At 33.6% G+C, this 23,874-nt stretch overlaps 1 protein-coding gene, 1 long non-coding RNA gene and 1 other non-coding gene across 4 annotated transcripts in view; 2 read left to right on the top strand and 1 right to left on the bottom strand.

Moving 5' to 3' along the window:
• Window positions 1-23,418, top strand: part of LOC100880201 (uncharacterized) — a 79,488-nt gene extending 56,070 nt beyond the window's left edge. The window contains exons 1-4 of one of the 2 annotated variants that reach the window (XM_076532909.1): window positions 11,610-12,059; window positions 12,785-12,927; window positions 19,123-19,417; window positions 19,909-23,418. In XM_076532909.1, the coding sequence (XP_076389024.1) occupies window positions 12,047-12,059; window positions 12,785-12,927; window positions 19,123-19,417; window positions 19,909-20,123 (666 nt within the window). In that variant the 5' untranslated portion in view covers window positions 11,610-12,046 and the 3' untranslated portion in view covers window positions 20,124-23,418. Of the gene's footprint in view, window positions 1-11,609; window positions 12,060-12,784; window positions 12,928-19,122; window positions 19,418-19,908 lie in introns of those variants that run through there. The other variant, XM_003705529.3, reaches the window with a different exon arrangement.
• Window positions 8,238-8,356, top strand: LOC143264721 (5S ribosomal RNA). The gene has a single exon (XR_013038652.1). It is a non-coding gene; the product is annotated as a 5S ribosomal RNA (ribosomal RNA).
• Window positions 16,451-20,763, bottom strand: LOC143264677 (uncharacterized). Its single transcript, XR_013038562.1, has 3 exons — window positions 20,637-20,763; window positions 19,589-20,354; window positions 16,451-19,488 (listed from the first exon to the last, which is right to left on the bottom strand). It is a non-coding gene; the product is annotated as an uncharacterized LOC143264677 (long non-coding RNA).
• Window positions 23,419-23,874: the final 456 nt, after the last annotated feature.

Genomic DNA, 23,874 nt, shown 5'->3' with positions numbered 1-23,874 from the left:
AAGGTGTCAAAAGACACATGGCAAAAATAAGTATACCATGTGCACATTTTTAGATCTAGGATGCGCTGGAAGAAAATGATATCGCTGAATTAATTTAACTAGTGTATGAAAAGTGAAAAAATAGTGGAGAAATGATCCAGCTTAAAGAATAATTTTAAGTTAAAATTTGAAAGATGTCTTTTGATATCTCTTGGTAGAAATAGTGTTAGCATAACATGAAGTGTTAAATAATGCATAAATAACACATCTACGAATTGAATACATTTATGCAAATAATCGTAGGTTTTCAGACACTTTTCAATCGAAAGAAAAACAATTAACGAGTTCTGAAATCAGGTCAGCGAGAAAACTTTGAAAAATGCTATTTAAAACATCCCAGATCTTTTTTTTAAGGTCGTGTTTAAAAGAGGAGGTTCCGCTCATTATTTAACTTTTCCATTTTACTCGTTTTATTACAATTTGATATAATTATTAAGTCAGTGCTATTAATACGGACAGCAAAAAATCATTTTCACTGTATTTCATTTTAAATAAACGTTCCTCACGCACTGTTCTCATTAAACTTTATATTTCATAATAATAAATATATGGATATTCTTACTGTTACACTTTTATGCTTTTCTTAATAAATTCTTTTATAATGTATTTCAGTATTTACAATTATAAATTATTTAACAAGAAAATATAATCTAGAGATTACTAACAGTTAGGGACTTTGAATTATTTCAAACGAAGAATTATAAAAAGAATATTTTAAATTTGAATCAAAAAAATATACTGAAAAATGTATTATTCTTTTTTTTCTACATTAACTACTACAATTTAAAAACATTTAATTATTAGAAGCAAAGAAATATATTGAAAGATATGTTATTTATTTATAATGACCATTTAAGTCTTTTGTTTCGAATTTTAACGATGTCACAGTTACACTTCACAGTGCACGTAAACGCAGAAAACAGAGAATGAATCTTTTGATGATTTCATTTCCTTTAACCTATTTTTCAAAGTTCGAAGGCATTTTACACGTAGTAAAAATTATTCAAACAGATACAAAGTAAAAATATTGAATACGATACCTACATAAGACGACTCGTGTCGTGTATTTTTACGTTGAAAATCCGCCATCCGTAGCCGGGTGCAACACTCGACCGCATTTAAATACGCCTCTGCTCATAGAAACCAACACATTTATGACATTTGCATTCACGTGATTTTTTTTATACTTCCGAGAGTACTCGGCGTTCGAATTCTGCCACCTCGATATGTTCCGCTTGTAACGAATAAATATCAAACGAAAAAATCATCTTAACGTATCGTTGACCGACTATTTGCGTGATCGAATAAAAAGGAAAGCTGCTACGCGTAGTTAACACGCGTTAGGGCGCGTTTGCATTGAGCAAACTTCTTTGACTCCGATAGAATTTATGTGGCTCTATAGACTGGGTGTCGCACGCAAATTCTAATGCGTATTTAAAGCTTTGAGTGCCTACCGTAAACATACAGAAACATGTATGGGTAGGAGGTTTGTACTATTTGTAGCATAATAGTACTTATGTGTGTACTTAATATATGTAGCATTAATATAGCATATACATATGAAGGTATAGCACAGTAAACACATTAAATCCTATTACAGTTGTGTTTCAAACTTCCACCTACATATCATGCTCAATAGAAAGATGTTTTTAACATTTGAGGTTATGGTTACACCTAGTTTTATCAGATACTCTGATACTGATATTGATGATCTTTCTGATTATGATGCGACGATACACCAGTGGGTCTACAGACCAGACGCCTCACGCGAATTCGAATGTATATTTCAAATTTCGAGTACCTACAGTAGATATACAGGTAGAACAAGAATGAGATTTTAAAGTCGTTCCAAACGATTAAACGTGTTTGAAACTATCGAAAACGATACCAAACACGATTATTCTTGATTTCACGACGACCGACGTCAATGACGACCAAGTATTGTCGTCGACGATGAGTTATAGAACTTTTAACGTGCTTCCAGTCGATTCTGTGTGTCAAAAATTATCGAAAACGATGCCAAACGGTTTTTTAGCGATTCAAAGATCGACGTGGATAACGACAGGTTGCTGTCGGTAGATCGCCGCCAAAAGCTATACAGCAAACTTAGGGTGTCTTAGGAGTCTACCCTAAAAATTTCAAGTGGAAAGACACAAAATTGCCTGTGGCGTGGTAAAGACAAACGAACAAATACAAATCGAGACAAAGACAATCAACCGCTGAAGTTTTTCAAATTCTCATTCCTTAAATATGTAATTTCTAAATGTTGAGGTATTAATTATTATAATAGTTCACGTTGGTAATTATCAACCTTACAAATACCAACCTTGTAGTTAATATACTTTCAAGCACTAATTTTCCAAGGACCAATTTTGCAAGTGGTATTTGTAATTAACCTTGCAAGTACCAACCTTATCATTACTAACTAACTAACTGCTAATTTTTCCAGAATAGTGGAATAATGGTTAGAGGAATGGTAGAATGGTAGGATGATAAAATGATTGAATCGTGGAATGATACAATAATCGAATAGTAGAGTAAGTAGAATAGGCACAACAGTAAATTACGCAAAATAGGTAGAATGGGTGGAACATACAAAGTAGGTAGAATAGATAGAATAGCGAAGTGGTAGAATGGTAGAGTAGGTGCAATAGGCAGAATAGGTAGAATAGCCAAATTAGAAAGAATAGGCGGAATTGTAGAATAGATGGAATGGTAGAATGGTAGAATAGGTAGAACAGTAAAATGGCAGAATATGTCAAATGACAAAATAGTACAGTTGTAAAATACTGAAACAGTAAAATAATAACATAGTGAAATAGTAAAGTAATAACACAGTAAAATAATAAAACAGTAATATTCTCAGACCACAATAAATAAAAGCCTTGCAAATGTACCACAAACTCCATTCAACAGAACATTTCAATTCAAAATATTCCCACCCATAAATAATCAAAGCCACGTTAATTAGAAACCTCATTAAAAAAAACAGTCCAATTTATTCCGAATACTGAAACGACGATACACAGCTACAGTATAAAACGAAAATCAAAATTACGTGCTGTTCTTTCATCAACGTCCAATAAATCAGGGACGAGGCTACGAGTAATTCACACGATTCCTATTTCTCGAATGCAAACATCACCATCACCGCTCGCACAAACTTCAACACGTAAAGTACACACGGAATTATCGTGGCAATCGTGGCCCATGGCACGCATCACGCAATTCGATTTGATTCACGCTTTCAACCGATTCACACCTCAATTGGCGCGCTTAAAGCTGCGTTCACATCTGCGGATTTTCGCTCTACAAAATTTCTAGCACACTCGCTTTCGCTTGTTGAGGGCTTCTCCGCTCCTATATTATCTATCTTTCAGCACTCTTCACTATTTTTGTAGAGGTTCGTTTTAAGAAAGTTTGCGACGAAAAGTCGTGGTATGGTTTGGTACGGAATCTCTAAAATTAGAACTAAAGATCCACTTGATGTGTTTATCTCTGTTTTAGATTATCGCAGGGACAAACTTTCATCTGTTGGATGCATTTGAAATAATATACATGATCTACAAGATGTAACAGCACTGATAGTCATTCATAAAAAATATGAACAGTAACATATTCATACTGCAACCACATTTGTAACTTCATCACTTATAATGACACTGAACTTTCCATTTATGCCATATCATTGGTCTTTGTCTTATAGTAACTTAAACTATTTTTATTTGGTACAATTTACATGTAGTCAGTCTTTTTACTGGTCAAAAGAAAAGCTACATCAACTTACTTCATATGTTATTGTCAACTTAAGTGATCAGTAACACATTCATAGATTCTAACAAAAAATGTATTGCACTGAGCTATAATTAACGTGACACTTAAAAAATATGATTAAGTAGACATACAAAAAATATGAACGAATTAATTTACCATTTGAAGAATATGTCCACCTAAACATATAATGCTAGAATTCAGTCCACCTAAAAATATAGACTTATCAAATAACTATTCACAAAGTATGAATTTAAGTGATCACTTGTGGACCCATTATGGACCAATTAAGTTACCATTTAAAAATTATGAATCTAAGTGATCGTTTAAAAAATATGGATCCATTAAGGAAGCATTTAAAAAATATGAACCCATTACCGTTTACAAAATATAGATCCAAGTTACCATTTACAAATTATGGATCCATTAAGTGACCATTTGTCGCGCCGCATGGTACATTTAACGACCATTGGTGTTGACGATCAACCGATCTATGCCAGTGTGGACTTCAGCAATCCACACTCGGTAACAGATATTCCACGTCTGTAAACACAAACGTTGGTACATTACGCTACTTGCGTGAGTAACGTGTCGTGTTTACAACTGAATTCTATGATGTGAGATCTTGTGCCCTAAACCGATCAGAATTTGAACAGTCGTGGCTTTGAGTGATCTTCAAAGATCAATACATTGTATAAGACGTTTGTGATGATGTAAAAAATAGAAAAGTAGCAATGCGATGACGTACATCAATCTCTGCATTATTCATTGTTTCTTGTATTATTTTTTGAGAAATAAAAAAAGGGGTAGTTCTAATATTCATGTTATATGAGCTTCAAACGTACGAAAGGTTTAGATCAAAAGCAAAATAACTTCATTTTCTTAATTTGGAGATGCCTTCTTATGGTTGTAGTCGTTTTAATTGTAATGAAATGTTGATGCTTGAAAAATGAATGTTTAGGAGGTTGACACTTGAAAAATAGATGTTTGGAGGAGTGGTATTAAGAAGGTTGGAACTTATAAAGTTGGAGTCGACGAAATTGATGAGCAAATAGTTGACAATTGGGAAATTGCAGTTTGGGAAGTTGATAGTTGGAGAATTGGAATTTGGAAGGTTGACATTTGGAAGATTAGCATTTGCAAGGTTAACACTTGAGATGTTGGCATTTTCAAGTTTAATATTTGGAAAATTAGCACTTTGGAGATTAACACTTGAGAGATTAATATTTGGAAGGATAACACTGTGAAGATTGGCACTTGGAAAATTAACAGTTGGCAGATTGACACTTGGTTCATTGACATGTGGAAAGTTGACACTTGAGGAATTAGCATTTACAAGATTAACACACGAGTGATTGGTATTTGGAAGGTTAACACTTGAGAGATTAGTATTTGTAAGGTTAACACTTGAGATGTTGGCATTTTCAAGGTTAACATTTTAAAAAATTGGCACTTTGGAGATTAACACTTGAGAGATTAATATTTGGAAGGTTAACACTGTGAAGATTGGCACTTGGAAAAGTGACAGTTGGCAGATCGACACTTGATTCATTGACATGTGGAAAGTTGACACTTGAGGAATTAACATTTACAAGATTAACACACGAGTGATTGGTATTTGGAAGGTTAACACTTGAGAGATTAAAATTTGTAAAGTTAACACTTAGAAGGTTAGTGTTCTGAAATTTCATATTTGGAAGATCAGCATTTGGAAGATTAACACTTGGTAGACTGGCGCGTGAAACGTTAACACTTGGATGATTAACGTTTGGTACGTTAACACTTGATAGATTGGCACTTAGAAGATTAACGCTTGAAGGATTAATATTTGAGAGGTTAGTAGAAAGTCACTGTCAAAATCTGGAAGATCAGAATTAACACTTGGGTAATTGGACTTGACACTTGTCACTTGGATACTTAAGTGACTGACATTTGGAATCAACAAATTCATTTATTTTAAAAGATACTCTATATTTGATTTTAAATAAATAACCCCATATTCCAATAGTAAGCCAAAAAATTGCCACTTATAAGCTTCTAACCCTCAAGATTACCCTTTCGAAAACTTGTTATATTCAAGGTCGGCACTCGGAAGTAAAACAAACTCCACAGATTGCATTACCATAACATACCCTTCCACAACCACGAAGATAACCACACATTTGCATCGTTTAGCACAATCAGATCTCTTAATAGATTCCTGTAAAAGTACATTAAGTGAGTAGAGCACCTTGTGTCTGTATAATGACTTCTTTTCCGCTTCATACAGCACGTTGTTCGGCTATTAAACTAGTTGATAGTTATATTAGCATAGGAAGAAGAGGAGTGAGTCGTTAGCTCCTCCCATCCCCACCTTCGACGCTCTCCAAGTCCCCAAATGCTTACATTCTATCCCACTTTCTAGTCTCAAGGCGTGTCGCCTGTTCTCCTCGTTATTTCATACTATTTGTTTCGATTAGCAGACGTGACTGGTTCAACCAATAGCAGAGATACGTCGGACCCGGTTCTATGTCCATTTGTTATTACCTCGGTTATGTTCGGTTGATTTATGCGAGTCACATTCTTGTGTTTGATTACTTTTGAAGTGTTTAGAGTTGGCTAATGATCAGACGTCCAAAAATGAAGGATCTAACAGATTTTCTTCGTTTTTAGGTTATTTAGCTATGCACTAATTATTAGTTCAGAATGGAATTACATTGGTCATCACACAATTTGCACCATGAATTTAATACGTGAACAGTTTTAGAAGATCCTAATCGTGTTTATCTACCGAATTGCGACGTAACTGGCCGCCATTGTGTATTTCCTTTTATCCAAGAATGACCCCCATGTTAACACAGAAATTATTCAATTCCAATTATAGCCGTCGTGACGAGAATAATCGCAGCGAGCCTCTACTTCCGTAAAGAAATGACGGGTTGAGACGAGAGAAAAATTGATGCAAAAATGGGAAAAAATGCAAGATATTTTTCTACAAACGACTCGTGATACATCGGCTAACGAGGAAGTATAATTCACGAGTGAGTGTTGCAAGCCTTGTAAAATCTCCAACAATAAGAACTTGTCTATGGTACGTGTGTATGTCTATAAATCAAATTGGCTTTCGCACAGTAAAGCATAGCTTGTTATACGAATCGCTACAGGAGAACAGTATCGACATTGTATCAAACACTGGAAGCTGTATCAATTAGGCTGACTATAATGCGAACAAAGAATAATCGAGCAAATCGCATCTCTACGTTTAAACGGTCCATTTCTGTGAACCTCTAGCGTCAAGTTTTCAATAATAAATAAATCAGACCTCGTTTAAACTTAGCTTTTATAATTCAGATTGGAGTTCAAACTCTCCTCTCTTTTGCTATTTTTTAGTATGAGGTTCAATTTAAAATATAGTTTGAATATATTTAAATGGAGGATTTTAAGAAATCGTTAAACTTCAGTTGAAGTATCATTGAACTATAGCTAATGTAACACAGTGGTGGCCAGTTTGTATTTTTAGTCATTTGATAATTCGACAATTTGACAATTTGACAGTTTGATCTAATATACAATACGAAGACCAAAAATCCACGAATAGAAAATTAGTTTCTTATTCGGTCTCTAAAATACGTAGTTCACCCCTGAGATTAGGCAAGCTTGATTTTGCCTCGAGCAACAGGCAGTGCTTATAAAAGTACACTGAAGTGGTTTTATCACTTAATCGGTCAGATAACACCGATTTAACTGTGCGGATGTAGATTAGAAAATGTCACAAGGACGGAATCGATGCTAACTGGAGTCCGTGACCTGTCCAAAAATACACAAGTCGTATACAACATATAGTTTCTGAGGTATTGGACTAAATATGGTTTGTAACCTCTACTATATGGGTTGATTTCGATACTCAAGCCTAACGACGCTTGTACGACTCTTAATCGCTGATCGCCCACGCAATTTGATCATCACGATAGTAACAAATCAGTTGCTATGTATATATCGTTATGAAACATATTTAGTAATAATTTACATGACTTAAGATAATTTTCTATACATAACATAATGCTATAGCCATAAAAGTAAAGTTTTCGTACATGGTCCTAATTCGATGGTCAGAGACTGCACAAATAATTTTTTAACATTTTTCCCTCGAATGCTATCGTAAAAAGTACAGAATAAAACACGTTACAATTGCAATTATCCAGAACGCGAACCTTCGTTTCTCCATTAAAAATTTCAATTTGTTACCTTTGTAATGAAATACAATATCAATGGTATTGCAATTTTCCTTTGATCTTCTATCGTTCATTCAATCGAATGAAATTGGTGTCGGTCGCTGATGATTCTCCTTAAAGTCAATGCATCGGCAGAAGTTTTTACATCTATTTTAATTATAATATGTAATATCGAGATTTGTAAAAGGTGTTGGCACCAAAATACTATAGTTTTCAGCCAACGGCCATACTAGTCAGGATATACCGGTTCTCGTCCGATCACCGAAGTCAAGCTGAGTTGGGCGCGGATAGTACTTGGATGGGTGACCGCTTGGGAACTCCGCGTGCTGTTGGCTTTTTTTTATTTTTTCTTCAATAAAAATGTATTAACTATTATTCAATACAAATTTTCATTTATTCAATCTTAAGCACATCTACAGACGAATTGAATTATTAGCTTGAATCAAATGTTCCTACTGTTTTCTTCTAGGAGAAGGTAGCTGTAATTAATTATGATTAGCATTGGTTTAATTAGCATAACCTATTGTAAACTTGATAGTTTACATTTCAATGTTAATTTAAATACAATTTTATGATGTTTGATATCAATGTTAAATTAAATATAATTCTATGATGTTTGACATCAATGTTAATTTAAATACAATCCTATAGCACTTGATACTGATGTTAACAAATGTGATCAATGCGTCAACTGTTTGCAAGAGTATTAACAATACAACATAAATTTGCAAAAGTATTTAAAAACAAAATAAATCAATCACACTATAGTTTTATACAAACAAATCAATTACACTCTGATTAATAATTGAATCATCGAATGATTGTCTATATTTCTTCTCTCAGACACTAAAAATATAAAAATGTTTCGCAAATCACCACAGAAAAGTAAACGGCGCATTCGAGACATTGATCATAGTCTCGAACAAAAAATCAATAAATTTTCGATGTAGAGTAGGCTGAACCAGTACCTGCACAACAATACTCCTGTCGATAAAGTATTAAAGACTCGTTCCTCTTCTCACTTGATTTATTCGCTAAACTTTGACCATTCAACATTAAATACCTAGTTACGGTAATTGCACGAAACATCAATCACTAACTTCCTACTCAAACAGGTCAAAGCAATTAACGTTTTATAGTGAATATAGTTTCTGCGAAAAGTTTAGAAACAAAGCAATTACTCACTATCTTGGCCAACTGTCTTCTTACAATTTATTTTTAGAAGCAGTATCAATATTTTCTTAGGGCTTCCATTTAAGAGTAGAAAATATATTATAGTTTTTACAGATTAATTTCAGGGTTAAATTGATTAACTCCAGTAATAGTAATTAGGAGCATCATTGGTATAAAGGGAATACTTTATTCTCTGCAGGTTGGGTGAAGTGGAAAACTTGAGAGATTTAAGATTTTAAAGGAGGACATCTTGGAGGATGTTACGGATGGGTGACAATAAGTTCAAATGTAGGACAATCCTCTCTATAATAGCATGAGCATTGATACTTCAGCCTACGGCGATATAATAGAAGCTGCTTTCAGTACTTATCTTCCATGTTCTCACATTGCAGTTGTCAACCTTTCAACTGTCTGCATTGTGACTATAAATCTTGCAGCTAACTTTGGATTGTTAATCTTCCAAGTACCAAACTTTTAAATGGCACTCTTTAAATTACAAATCTTACAAGTATCGTTCTTCAAACTGACAAATAAGTCTGAATTTTACGGGTGGTAGTGTTTGAATTACTAATGGATCTGCAGCCCAGGTGCGTCACACAAATTTTAATGTGTATTTAACATTCCGAATACGTTAGGTAGATTAAGTACATACCTAAGATATGTATTATTTGTGGCATAGTAGTAGCTTTATGTATACTTAATATATGTAGCATTAATATAGCATATACATATGAAGGTATAGCACAGTAAACATATTACATCCAATTACAGTTTGTGTGTCAAATTTCCATCTACAAATTATGCTCAATAGGAAGCTGTTTTTAGCATTTGAGGTTATGGTTACACCTAGTTTTATCAGATACTCTGATACCAATATTGATGATCTTTGTGATTATGATGCGATGATACACCAGTGGATCTACAGACCAGATGCCTCACGCGAATTCGAATGTATATTTCAAATTTCGAGTACCTACAGTAGACATACAGGTAGAACAAGAATGAGATTTTAAAGTCGTTCCAAACGATTAAACGTGTTTGAAACTATCGAAAACGATACCAAACACGATTATTCTTGATTTCACGACGACCGACGTCAATGACGACCAAGTATTGTCGTCGACGATGAGTTATAGAACTTTTAACGTGCTTCCAGTCGATTCTGTGTGTCAAAAATTATCGAAAACGATGCCAAACGGTTTTTTATCGATTCGAAGATCGACGTCGATAACGACAGGTTGCTGTCGGTAGATCGCCGCCAAAAGCTATACAGCAAACTTAGGGTGTCTTAGGAGTCTACCCTAAAAATTTCAAGTGGAAAGACACAAAATTGCCTGTGGCGTGGTAAAGACAAACGAACAAATACAAATCGAGACAAAGACAATTAACCGCTGAAGTTTTTCAAGTTCTCATTCCTTAAATATGTAATTTCTAAATGTTGAAGTATTAATTATTATAATAGTTCACGTTGGTAATTGTCAACCTTACAAATACCAACCTTGTAGTTACTACACTTTCAAATACTAATTTCCCAAACCAATTATGCAACTTGGTATTTGTAATTAAACTTGCAAATACCAACCTTGTAATTACTAACTAACCAAATACTAATTTTCCAAGGACCAATTTTGCAACTATTAATCTCTTAAGTACCAGCCTTGTAATTACAACCATTCGAATATCGATTCCATAGGTGCCATGTTCGAAATCATTAATCTGCCAATTACCAATCTTGTAAGTTTCAAATTTCCAAATATCAATTGTCCAAGTGAAAGTATTAAAAATAATTGTCCAAGTGAAAACCTTCCAAATACCAATTGTATAAATTTTAACTTTATGAGTATCAATTTCTTTCAAATTTGTACGTTGCAAGTAGCAACCTTACATATTCTAACATTTCAGCTAGCAACCTTCCAAATATCAATATTTCAAGAATTAACCTTCTTAGTAGCAATCTTCTTGCTATTATGTACCTTCAAAATATCATTCTTGTCATTACTAATCTTCCAAATGTCAAATATCCATGTATCAACCTCCCAAGTGCAAATCTTATGCATACCACTTTTCCAAATGTGGACACTGCAAGTATTAACCTTCCATGTTATAACTTTTCAAGTATCAACCTTCCATGTTATAACTTTTCATTCATCAACCTATCAAATATCAATATTGCCAGAATCAACCTTTTCAATGTCAACTTTCTTGCTATAAATTGTCAACCTTCCAAATACTCTTATGTCCAAATATAATATATCTCCAACTATCCTTGCTAATTGTCTCTTACATAAATCTACTCCTTGCATAGAGTAACAAATAATAAATAACAAATAGCAATATATTTCCAAGTATCCTTGCTAATTGTCTGTTATATAAATCAACTCCTTACAGTAACCTAATATTCTCTTACTTACTAATTTTCTTAAATCATCATCTTACAATAACAAATACAGAAGCATCAGAATATCAACATGAGCGTCTGCATACATAAGACACAGTTTCACCACCTAAACATCAGAAGTACACGCAAATTTGTTTACCCGGTTTAAATTTATCGGATGCAGCTTCATGTACGTCTCGTATGACTGTGTTACAATTGACCCAGTCACCGTTCGAGAGGCACTCGAAGCTCGCGGAATGCGGGTGTCGATGGAACAATTCGCAGTTTTCAGCCGTTTAGCTCGAAATAACAGGAATCTTCAGTTAACAAATGGTGTACTGGGTTTCCGTTCAAACACAACATCGGGAAAATTTCAAGTGAAACGCAAACGGTCTATGTACAGACGGACGTACTCTGGTGGAGCGTGGAAATCGATTTGTGGTGTTCACGCCCCGGAATCCGAGCGAGACAGAGGATGAATGCACGAGGTAATAGGATGTAGGATTAACCTCTGGAAGAAGGATTGCTTCTTCCTTTCTATCCTCGGATTACTCGTTCCTTGCGGAATGTTCAGTTTCTCTTCCGTTCGCGAGCAACCCTCTCTTAATGCAAATATTATACCTTACTCTTAAAGTTTAACAGCTCGGATTACGTTGTAACGCTGAACCCTTGATACAAACACCGATAGAAACATTTTCTTTAAGGTTAGGTAATTCTTAAGGTAGCATTATCAAAAACTACGAAATAAGAAATTCTATGTTTTCTTCGCAAGTAAATGTATATTGTTATATTCAGTTTATTTCAAATATTGAGGAAAGAGACAAAATGGCGGCACAAGAAAATGACACCACATTTCATACAGACATACTGTATGCATTATACTGGGGGTTTCAAAAATTTTGATTATCTACAGGCTATCTTTAACTTGCAAGCTTTATCTGTAATTGCAAGGTTAATCTTTACATCCAATTTTAACTGTAAGCTTTATCTTTATCTTCAAGCTTGACGTTTATCTTTATGTATAACATTAATTTTATATACAAAGCTACAAGGTTTATCTTTGTGTACAACCATAACTATAACTCTAGCTTTATCTTTAACCCTAGCTACAAGATTTATTTACTATTTAAGTAACTATAAGCCATATCTGTATCTATAACTTTAAATATTTCCAATAAGAGTTCTCTTCCAGCTAACTTTGATACGTTTTTAGTTCCAGTAAGAACGACTGGACAAATACTTCTGGGAGAAGTTGATATCGCAGCTGAAGAAGATAACGCTGGCGAGATAACTACAGAAGAGTCGTTTCCCAAAAAATGCGTCGTCGATGGAAACAGTTATTCTCACAGCCAAACGGTGAGTAAATATTCAAAACTGTTTTCAATTCTTTTTGTAATAGACTTTTCGTTATATCGCCACTTCTCTTAAACTGGCAGGACCAAACCAGCAGAAAGCGGACTTAGTAAAATGTTTATTTTGGACTAATTTGTAATTTTGTACCTTATGCAATTTTAAAAAAAAAATCGTAAGTAGCTTATTGAGTTAGGAGCAAAATGTTAAAATTAATAAAAATGAATAAAACTGAAAAAGTTTTAGTTTTGAATTACTAGTAGTACTAGCATTGTACTATTAGTAATAGTATCATTAGTAGTACTAGTGGTCCTAGTAATACTAATTTATACCACTTAAATTAATACCAGTTTCTTCCATTTTACCCTGTAAACAACTCTTACCACTTCGAAATTATAATTTTTTTGTTACGGTAAATCGCATGCGGTACAAGTTCATCGTATTTCCTTGAAATAACAAATACGTGTTTATCACTGGAGGTGCATGATGAAAACGGGTCAATCAACACCTATTCATAACTCTGCACTGCAACGTGCTCCGTAGAGTTACTATATTCCGTGCAGACGTTCATAGCAATTTCGTCCTCTACAATTCTAAACAAATATAACCGTAAGAAACAAGTGAAAAAGTCACACTACTCGATTTCAGAAATATTTCACGTTCATCTTGTTCATTATTAACATTAGAACTAACAATGTTAAATGCACACTTTTAAATTGAAAATCAAGTAAAAAAATATATAAGTACTAACAATAAGTGAATTCACATGTACTATTCTCTCAACAACAGACATTTGGAGACTATTTCGCTTGCAAGAAGAGGCTATTTCACTTGTCTCATTTCATCAAAAACACGACAATAACAACAAATTTTGTAACATGGCATATGAAACTTGAAACCAGTCATTTTGACATGATATTTACAGACTATTTCACTTGTAAGAAATAAGGAGGCTACGCAACATGTCGGAAAAATAATGGAACTTTTTAAATTCAAGGAAAACCGCCATCTATTAAAACAATATGTTATCTGGAAACAGTCTCCTCTACAAAACACAACAATCATTATTGGAATCGAACAACGAATTGTAAACTTATAGCGTTTAATGCGACAGAACCTTTCGTCACCGCGTCACAAAATCACGGGCAAGCGCAACAAATTGCTCGCGTTGAATATTGCGAGGATCTTATCAAAACAGCCAGACGAAACTGTACATTCCTGGAATCAATTGTAACTAGTGATGAGACTTGGTGCTTCAAGTATGAACCTCGAACAAAGCGCCAAAGTGCTACGTGGAAATCTCCAGGCTCTCCAAAATCAAAAAAATTGCGATTCCAGAAGTTCCTAGAGAAGACAATGTTAATTTGCTTTTGCGATTCTAAAGGAATTATACTTCGGGAATTCGTTCCATAGAGACAAAATGTTAATGGCGAATATTATCTGGGTGTTATGGAAAATTTGTGGAAGAGGATCGTTCGTGTGAGGCCCGAATATCGAGCGTCGGGAAGTTGGTTTCTTTTGCATGATAACGCACCATGTCACAGAACTGTCGCTGTTCGTGAATTTTTGGCGAAAAACAAGTCTGTGTGCTTTAACATCTTCCAAATCCTGACTTATCTCCATGTGATTACTTCCTTTTTCCAAAACAGAAATTAGCTATAAGAGGAACCTTTTATGACACTATTACACAAGTCCAAGCAGCTGTAACAAGGTGTTTGAAGCGATTCCGCAAAATGACATGAAAAAATCTATGTTAACGTTGTGTAAGCGTGCTCAGCGGTGCATTGATGCGAAAGAGATGCATTTTGAATAAAAAAATTTAATTTCGGCAAAATAACTAATTCTTTTCTTTTTATTTAAAAAGTTCCGTCACTTTTCCGACATACTGTTTCACACTTATCTCAATGACAATTTCAACAAAAACACCACAACAAAATTTTGTAACTATAAAACTTAAAACCAGTCATTTTTACCGGTTTAGTGTTCTAATGTTAATCTCCCTCTGTATTCTACCCGACGAAGTATTCTTCGTTTCAGAACCTGTTGGGAGTTTGCAGGGTGCATTGACTTTGCTCGAAAATTCAATAATACGCGGACACAAAACGTTTCAAACATTCCACTATACGTAGCGAACTTTCCGTCTTGTTTACTGCTATCGTATTCAAGGCAGATGCCATTTAAAGTAATACAAACATAGATCCTGGACACAAACACGCATGAACGTTCCTATGTACATACAAACAGCATTATTATAACAGACCGAGAGCAGAGACGGTCAAATTGAATTTAAACCGTTTCATGTCAGACCCTCTTTGAAACAGTGATAACGCTATCACTTTGAGAGTGAGCGTCGTTTTATTGCTCCCATAAATTTTTCTGTCGGCTTTTAAGAACCTTCCGGAATGGTTAACTCCTTTTTTATATGTATATTACATTTGGTATGACTGGAAATATTAGGTTGTAAATGTCGACAATCTGTAAATTTATGGGGTATAATTTTTGGACATCTGGAAAATTTATTGCGTACGCTGAGATATGTGATGAGGAGTTTGATGGAAGGTATTTGGAAAATTGACACTTGGAAGTTGGCAGTTACAAGATTGGAATTTTATAATTTTTCGGTGACTTAAAGCGTGAATCTTGCAAGATCTAGCGAGTACCAAGTTTGCAAATGTGTACTTTGTAAATATCAATCTTGTAAATAACAATGCAAGCACTAAATGTGTGAATATTATTCCTGTATCAACCTTACAAATACCAAACTTACAATAACCTTGCAATTCTCAATCTTACACGTAACAAACTTGCAATAACCAATCTTACACTTGCAAATTTTAAAGTACCAAAGTTCTTAGTCCCCTTGCAAGTACTATCTGTCCAAGCGCCCCCTTTTCAAATTTGTAATTTGAGCTCTTCAAGATCCAACTTTCTTAAATACCAACCTGGAGCTACTAATAAACTAACCTTTATAGAAATATTTATCTATAGATTATCTCCTTCAGATATTTTAAAGTTATACTTTAATTCAGGTAAAAGAAAAATTTTGAACATTTCATCTCACTTTAACTTGGCCATAATATAATTCACATATTTTTTATATAATTTGATATACATTCAAATATATATATTTCAATAATTATCAACACAGACGTTATTTAAAAGTTATGAATTACGAAACAACGATCGAGGAATTAGAAACAGTGGTTTAATTTTGAAACTTCTGCTTCTTATTCCTGGCTTTAAACCTTTAATCAGCTTCTTTAAAATCGCATAAATTTCGTATAAATCTCGACTGCAGTTCAGTTAACTTTGAAAACGGCTAGGAAACTACTGGCTTCAAGTTTAAAAGTCATAGTTAACCGCTGAATTTTCATGGGATATAAATGCAATTTTCAACTTCATATTTCAGTTTTTAAAAAAGGGTGTTAGTTTCAATATCTCGTTTTCTAAAACATCAATTGCTCTCTTTAAAACTGTAATCTCTAAAACCGAGAATTTATTTCAAATTTGTAAAACTTAATCTTAATAATAAAAATGTTAAATTGTCTAAAATATAGCAAAGCTTTATTCATGAAGTTACACAAATGACAGTGTGAACAGAATTTCTTCCTTTTTTATCAACAGAGAATCAATTTAAAATGTCTCTGAAAAATTAAATACTGTGCATAATGTTACGTATCAACGTTATGCAGTGTATATCGTAAATATTTGACTGTAATTCCTCAGACATCCATGAGGACAGTAACAATGGCTGTCGTCGCGACGCCGATGTCCAATTAACAGGTGGTGACATCTGTGAGGATCCATTGAAAGTTGATGCGTCTGGAATTTCGCTCTGAAATTAATTACACCGAATCCATCTAATTTTCCAATCTCTTCTCTCTCATCACATATTTGCTTTATTTTCCAATATTCCTTTCACTGTTTCTTTTTGTAGACTTCGACGCCTGGCATCAATATCATTAATTAGTGCTGGATTTAGGGATAATTTTCTGTACATCGTAAATTACTGCGCAGCTACTGTAGATTTTGGACTTTTTATTGAACAAATAATGTATAATTTTTATACTGCAAATACACATTTGTGATATATTGAGATAAAGCAATCATGTGATCTATGCTAGCGCAGATACTTCTTTAATTTCGAACTTTTTATTGAACAAACAATGTATACATATGTATCATTTTTATACTGCGAATAATTACACATATGTGATATATAGAGGCATACATAATATAAGCTAATCCTATGATCTATAACTATATAAATTATAGTTAACCTTGCAAATTTCACATTACAAGTTTGTCCTTAAACTAGTAAGTAGGCATTTGGAAGGTTCGAACTTGCAAGGTCGAAATTTGTGAAGTTAATACATACAGAATTGGTATTTTAAAGATCGATATTTGGAAGATTGGAACTTGCAATGTAGAGACCTGAAACTTTGGCAAGCACAGAATTCGAGGTCCATAGTTTGGCAAATAGAAAGTTGAGAGTTCGAAGTTTGCAACTAGAAGACTGACATTTGGAACAAGTAGAGTTCCTCGTATCTTTTCCCATTTCCATACGTGCTTAGCCTTTTCTTCTTAGAGATTCGCAAACTTTCTCTAAAATTCCACATCTTCGTCAAATTAAACATACACTTTATTACGTAATTCTTCTACACCAGAACACACTTTGCTTTTTAAATATTCCCACAAAAAAGAAGTTCAAAGCTTTAAAATTGGGTAGTCGGAGCAAATGGTCCACCATGTTCTACCTTTGACCGAACAAATTTCAAGTGTTCTTTCACATTACACAAAAAATAAGATGGAGTCACATCATGCGCGTATCACATCGATAATCTTTCTGCCAAAGGCATATCGTTCAAATACTGAAGTTATATTCGCCAAGAAATTGAGATAAACAGCACGTGAATACAGAATTGGGAATATTACACAGCCCATGAGATAATCTCTCATAATACTCATCCAAACATTTAACGAAAAACGGAGTTGGTGATGTGTTTGAATAAATATTCAGAATTATCCTCTGCCCATACGAGTTCATTATGGAAATTCGTAATTCCATTTCACGTAAATGCAGATTCATCGGTAAATAAAATGCACGATACGAAATTCGGATTCGAAGCACGTTTTACGAGTAGTCACTGTGAAAATCCTGTTCTTGTTTGATAGGCCGGTAGAGTGAGTACTTGCACTCGTTGGATATGGTATGGATAGGGTAACTACTCATGAACCGTTCTACGGACAAGAGTAATACCGACTTCTACGGCATCAAATATTCTTCTTACGTTTGCTCCGGGATTGTCTTCTACAATTTTTAAAACGCGATTCTTCGTCTCGTGCCTCGATGTAAATTTAAGTCCGCCAGAGTTTCGACGGCGAGTTCTAACGAGCTTCATTCATAAAGACGTTGCTGAAGATTTTGAAACTTCGTATGTGGGAAAACTCTTCGATGAGGAAACTTTTCCATCTAAAGACGTGCAGCTAAAGTACTTCCATTAACACGACCATACATGCATACATACTGCTATTTCTTCATTGGATGCGCTGACATTTTCAGCACGATACTTTGTCACTGTGCGATACTAAATAGAGGTTGAGTACAACTGACAGATTGCCGATGAAATCGTCATGAAGTGAGGAAACTGAATGTGGACATTCAAAACGCGGTTTATAGACACTAAAGTATATGTCGATGAAATATTCCCTCATGAAGTATGTATGGAAACGGAGTAAGGCCATTCGGAACTCGGTTTATAGACATTCGAGTAAAAATCACATTCGATGATAGAAGCCAGTAAATAATTTATAATGCACACATACATGTTTGCCTCGGGAGTTTCCAATGTTTACTAAGTCTTGTAATTTTTAATATCCACATTGAATCTGCTGGCGTTCCAAAGATTTCAAGATCTACAGTTTATCTTGGTTATAAACTTTATGTTGGTTATAAACTTTAGCTTTGTCAATCGACCTTTGCTATTTCATCTACTATCACTCTTCAACCACTACCACTTTGCGTTATCAATACAGTTATTATATCATATAAATATTGAGTGGTTCCTTCGGAACATCCTGTACATCATTCATTAAAATGAGACGTATTTAAATTCTCACTGATTAGGGCTATTTATCCTTGCTGATCAAAGATCATAACAGCAGAAATATGTACGCGAAAATTTTGTATTTCCGTTCCAGATACCATCGTACGACTTGAACTCCCATTGTCTCTGCGTAGTCGGTGAAGTATATTGTTGGTGGCAGAATTACAATCCGAGCACCGGTACTTCTGTCGACGTCTCGTTCCTCCCGTCGACGACGATAGAAAGTAATTACACGCCGTCGCTGGAGGGCAACACGAATGCCGTCGACAGTTTGGAAGCTTCCGGTGATCCGGTAGAGGAGCCATCCGTCGAGCAGCAGGGATACGCGGAGATTAACGCGAGCTACTCGACTACATCGCAAACTGCGCCGACCACGTGTCTCGTGATGGGTAATAGATCAGTCTCACTTCGTTCCGCTTGATTCTTTCAGTGGTACGAGTACTGTCGAGCCATCGATTTTCTGTTGAATGAGAGTTACAGATGCAATTAGTTTCGAGTTGCGAGTCAAGCTTTCCGATACGAAACGGAAATGTTAACAGAATATTCGATAATTATCTTGCCTTCGCAAACCTTCTATCTTCAGCGATAGACATGTTCGTGCATGATGTGTATAAATAACAAAACTGAAACATCGTCGGTTATACCGAATTATTAACTCGGTTTCGTATCAAGTACACCCACGGTGAATCTATCCAAACGTGTTTAACTTCAAATATATCCGTGATATTTTTATATTACCTATTTAAAAATTTTCCTTAGAAATCGCTTTTGAATACCGGTAGATGGCTTGCAAATATAATTGAGCAAGAAACTCATCCTGGCCAGATAAGGGTTCGAACTTTAATGAGACGTTGGATTGAACAGTAAATTCATCTTGCAGGAAGAGAATACCGGGAGGGCGAGGTGCTTCCTCACTCGACCGGAAATTGCATCGAGTGCAGCTGTGGATCCGAGGGCCGTGTCGAGTGTTCGCCACGCGACTGTGTGGCCCTTCGACCTGAGATACCAGTTTCACCGGATATACCCAACGCACCAGACGGCGATTTTGAAGTGTTCAATCTTGCCAGGGACCGGGGCATCGACGAGAGCTTCTAAGGAATCCGATAATAACGATCGTCACCTGTTCGATGCATTCCTCAGACACGTTTCACGCCGCATCTCGGCTTCGGCTTAATCACGATCCTCGTCGAGGTTCTTCTTTTCTATTTTCATTTTCTCGATAACAGCTTGTTGATCGATATAATATTGCTCCTTAATTCAACGATGAATTAAGTTTAATCGTTCTTTGACAATACTGGGTGTCCATAAATCTATACCATTTAGCTACTGTAAATACAGAAATATTTTAAATGTACGCAATTTTATTGAATATATCAGTTCAAGATCATTTTTGAAATACTTGCAATGAATGATACAATAATGTAATGAATTATACAAAATTTATACAAGTTTTATTTATAAGTAGCATATACATACACTAAGTCACAGTTATTCTTATAATCTAGATTTTTACATTATTTGTACATTATTTCTACATTATTTATACATTTCTTAACAGTAACATCATATTTCAGTTCAAATGTAATAAAAGAACAATAGTCTACTTACTTTGTTTACAGGTTATGTTCAGAACACCATTTTGTTTAACACTGCAACATCAACTCATGATCACTATTCAAACACAATATGTTTGAGCAAAAAATATTTATTTATCAGCTTATAAACATTTTACAACTCTTTTTACAAGTCCATATTTCTGCTTTGCATAATTATAGTTCAACGTTATAATATTTTTTGATAGTTATTTCAAATGGCAGAAATTTATTGACACCTTGTATAAAATTCACAAAAGGGTAAATACAATATAGCTTTAAAATGAAAATGTGATCTATTTTGGGAATGTACTTTTGAATCTGTATATTTTTGTACAGTTATTTGTGCAATAATTTTGTCAGTCTTATTTGTAGTTTAAGATGTAAGCATTTAACGAAATATCAACCAAAGAGACTGTAGAAATTTATTTTCTTGATGTAATAATAATTTTAAAGAACGTCGCAATACGTTGACAACGAAGACAATGGCCATTTCAGTAAATTGTGTGATATATTTAATATTAGTATTAATTTCAAGGGAAGCAGTGAGATTACATTTAAATATAGTTTATTTTATTTCGTGTAAGAGTAATGGAGATGTTATACAAACTAATTTTAAGAAAAGCGTCAATATATTAATTGTAACTAACTAAAGCATAGATTAGGATAGAATATAATTTCAAATACAATTACCTTTATGTCGATCAACAAGGCATCAATACTTTTAGGCTCTGATAGTTTTCTATGATACTGTTCAATCGTACTTATATAGTTTTTATTCTTCTTTAAAGATTTAAACCTTCTCCCATTTATTTGAAACACTAACAACATTCTTTTGGAAAAATGTAAAGAGCCCTTGAACAATTTCTTTCCGTGTATTTTTAAAAAAGTATAAGAAAAACAAGCACATTTTACCTACAATACACGTGATGTATATTAAGACGATAATTAGAGATAATAAAAATTTGTTTAATGCCTTGACTGCCATGGGGGTCACCAATAATTGGCATTGCAAGTTTAGTTTAGTCAAATAATTAAAGGAGGAACATTCTAAATACCACTAAACATACAAAATATAATAAATAAAATGCTTAATATTCTAAATAATCTATATCATTGTAAATCATGCTTGATTATTATTACTATGGCAGTCAATGTGTTAAATCAGTTTGCATTGAGTTTAGTGGTTGTTTAGTGAGATTGATAGGAAGCCACTGAAAATTAGAACGCTCTTTCAAGATGTACGAGCAGACTGTAATTTATTACCCTCGAGATTTGTAGAGGTTTTGGAGCCATGGGACTAATTCATCAAGCGATGGATGCTGGAAACAATCAATCTCTATATATTCTAATTATATAGTTCATTTATTAATTCTGTTGGAAGTAGATTAATATTAAATACTCATTTTTATTTGTTCATTTCTAGCAAAAGAATTTCATGAAAATTTATTGGATAATGCAAACTGTTATAAACTTCACAGAAGTTTTTTGCATTTAAAAAAGTACCTTTCATATTGTATATCATTTTAAGGTCTGACCTCTTAAAGTGGGAACAGATAAGAGAAAATCTACTGTATTTAAAATCAGAAGATCTTTCCAATTGGCAATAAGCTAAGTTATACAAAACTGAATAGAAGATGAGAAATAAAAGACAATCAAACTTTTTAACTCTTGGAAGATGGATGCTCTGAGACTGACAGAATGAAGGGACACAGGGTCATTATGATCTATAAGTGAAACATCATATGCATTTTTAAAAGTAGAATTGTATGCAAAATTAAAAATATATTTTGAAGTGTAAATATTATATATGTACACAAGAAACATGTAAACTAATGCTTACATATGTATGTTACATTTAAGAACATTTGATACAGAGAACAGTTTTATTTTTTATGTAAGCTTTACAAATAAATTTTCTACATTTTACATATTTTAGCTGGATCAAAATGACTCTACATCCATTATGAAAGGGTTAAATTGATGATTTCTCTATTATTAATAAATTTATGTATAGAAATTGACAATTAGTGTCTCTATGTCTCTTTTAAGTTTCCTTTAATAACAAGTTAAGGAAATAATTCAAATGATTGAATATTTCTAGCAACCATCGTAAGTCATTAGTTCTTTCGTCTACCAAACATTATTCTGTATACATTTCGGGGAGTACTACAATAAGATACAACAGTAAATGAATAAATTTGTAGACATCGGCCTATAACGTACGAATTAATAATTTGGGTACGGAGACAACCGATCTACGAATCGGAACAGAATCAACTGTACCCGCCTAAGAGCAACCACATTATGGAGCTTGATAGTATTCAATTTTATGTAAGATATTAAATACACTGTTAGTTAAAAGTATAAGAGTACCTTCTAACTCTAATTTAAACTTTTAACTTCAATTTAATTGTAATTTGAATTGAATTTGAATTGAATTCAAAATTTTGAAGATGATGAAAATACTCTGTGGATTTCTATCTTTATTTACAAAACTATTATAAAGAAGTAAAAAAATGGAATTATAGATATTTAAACAATTCAACTCTATATTTTTATTAATAAGTAATCCTATACTTTTAACTAATAATATAATATTCATGTCACCATATCCTTTATCATCTTCTAGTCGAGACTTAGTCATATCCTGTTCATAATCATCTCGCTTGACCTCCTATGGGTCGAGTAAATATCAGATTTTTTGTACTTTAATGAAAAACAAACTGTACGAGATGTTCGTGAAGTTTGTGGATGTGTTTAGCATCGTGTAATAAAAACAAAATTGTTTCAGACAAGTATTAATTATCTTGTAATAAAACTATTGCAAAATTATTGAGGCCCTTAATCATAATATTCTCAATTGTATACTATACAAATAAGTAACCAAAAATTAACTTATTTATATTCAAAATTATAAAGAGAATGTATACGAATATTGTAACAACTACTGTAGTAGCCTAAAACATTCCAAAATTTATTTAACACGTATACTTTGCAGGTCCAAACTGTCATTTTAAAATGAGTACAATATTATTCTAGATATCTGAAGAATGGACTCAAATTTATGTATGTTAATGGTGTCAAGTTCATATTAATGGAGAAAATGTGATTAATTAAAAAATAATAAGGGTTCAAAAAAGAAATTACATCTCTCAAATAGAAACTACAAAATCTATTAATATGTTGACTGCCATGGTGGTCATCAGCAACCACAGATTAAACATAATTATCTAAATAATTACGAAAAATAA

Source organism: Megachile rotundata, chromosome 6, assembly GCF_050947335.1.
Source record: "Megachile rotundata isolate GNS110a chromosome 6, iyMegRotu1, whole genome shotgun sequence".
Lineage (NCBI taxonomy): Eukaryota > Metazoa > Arthropoda > Insecta > Hymenoptera > Megachilidae > Megachile > Megachile rotundata.
The sequence above is the reverse complement of the archived record's forward strand: the minus strand, read 5'-3'. Positions and strand labels throughout refer to the sequence as shown.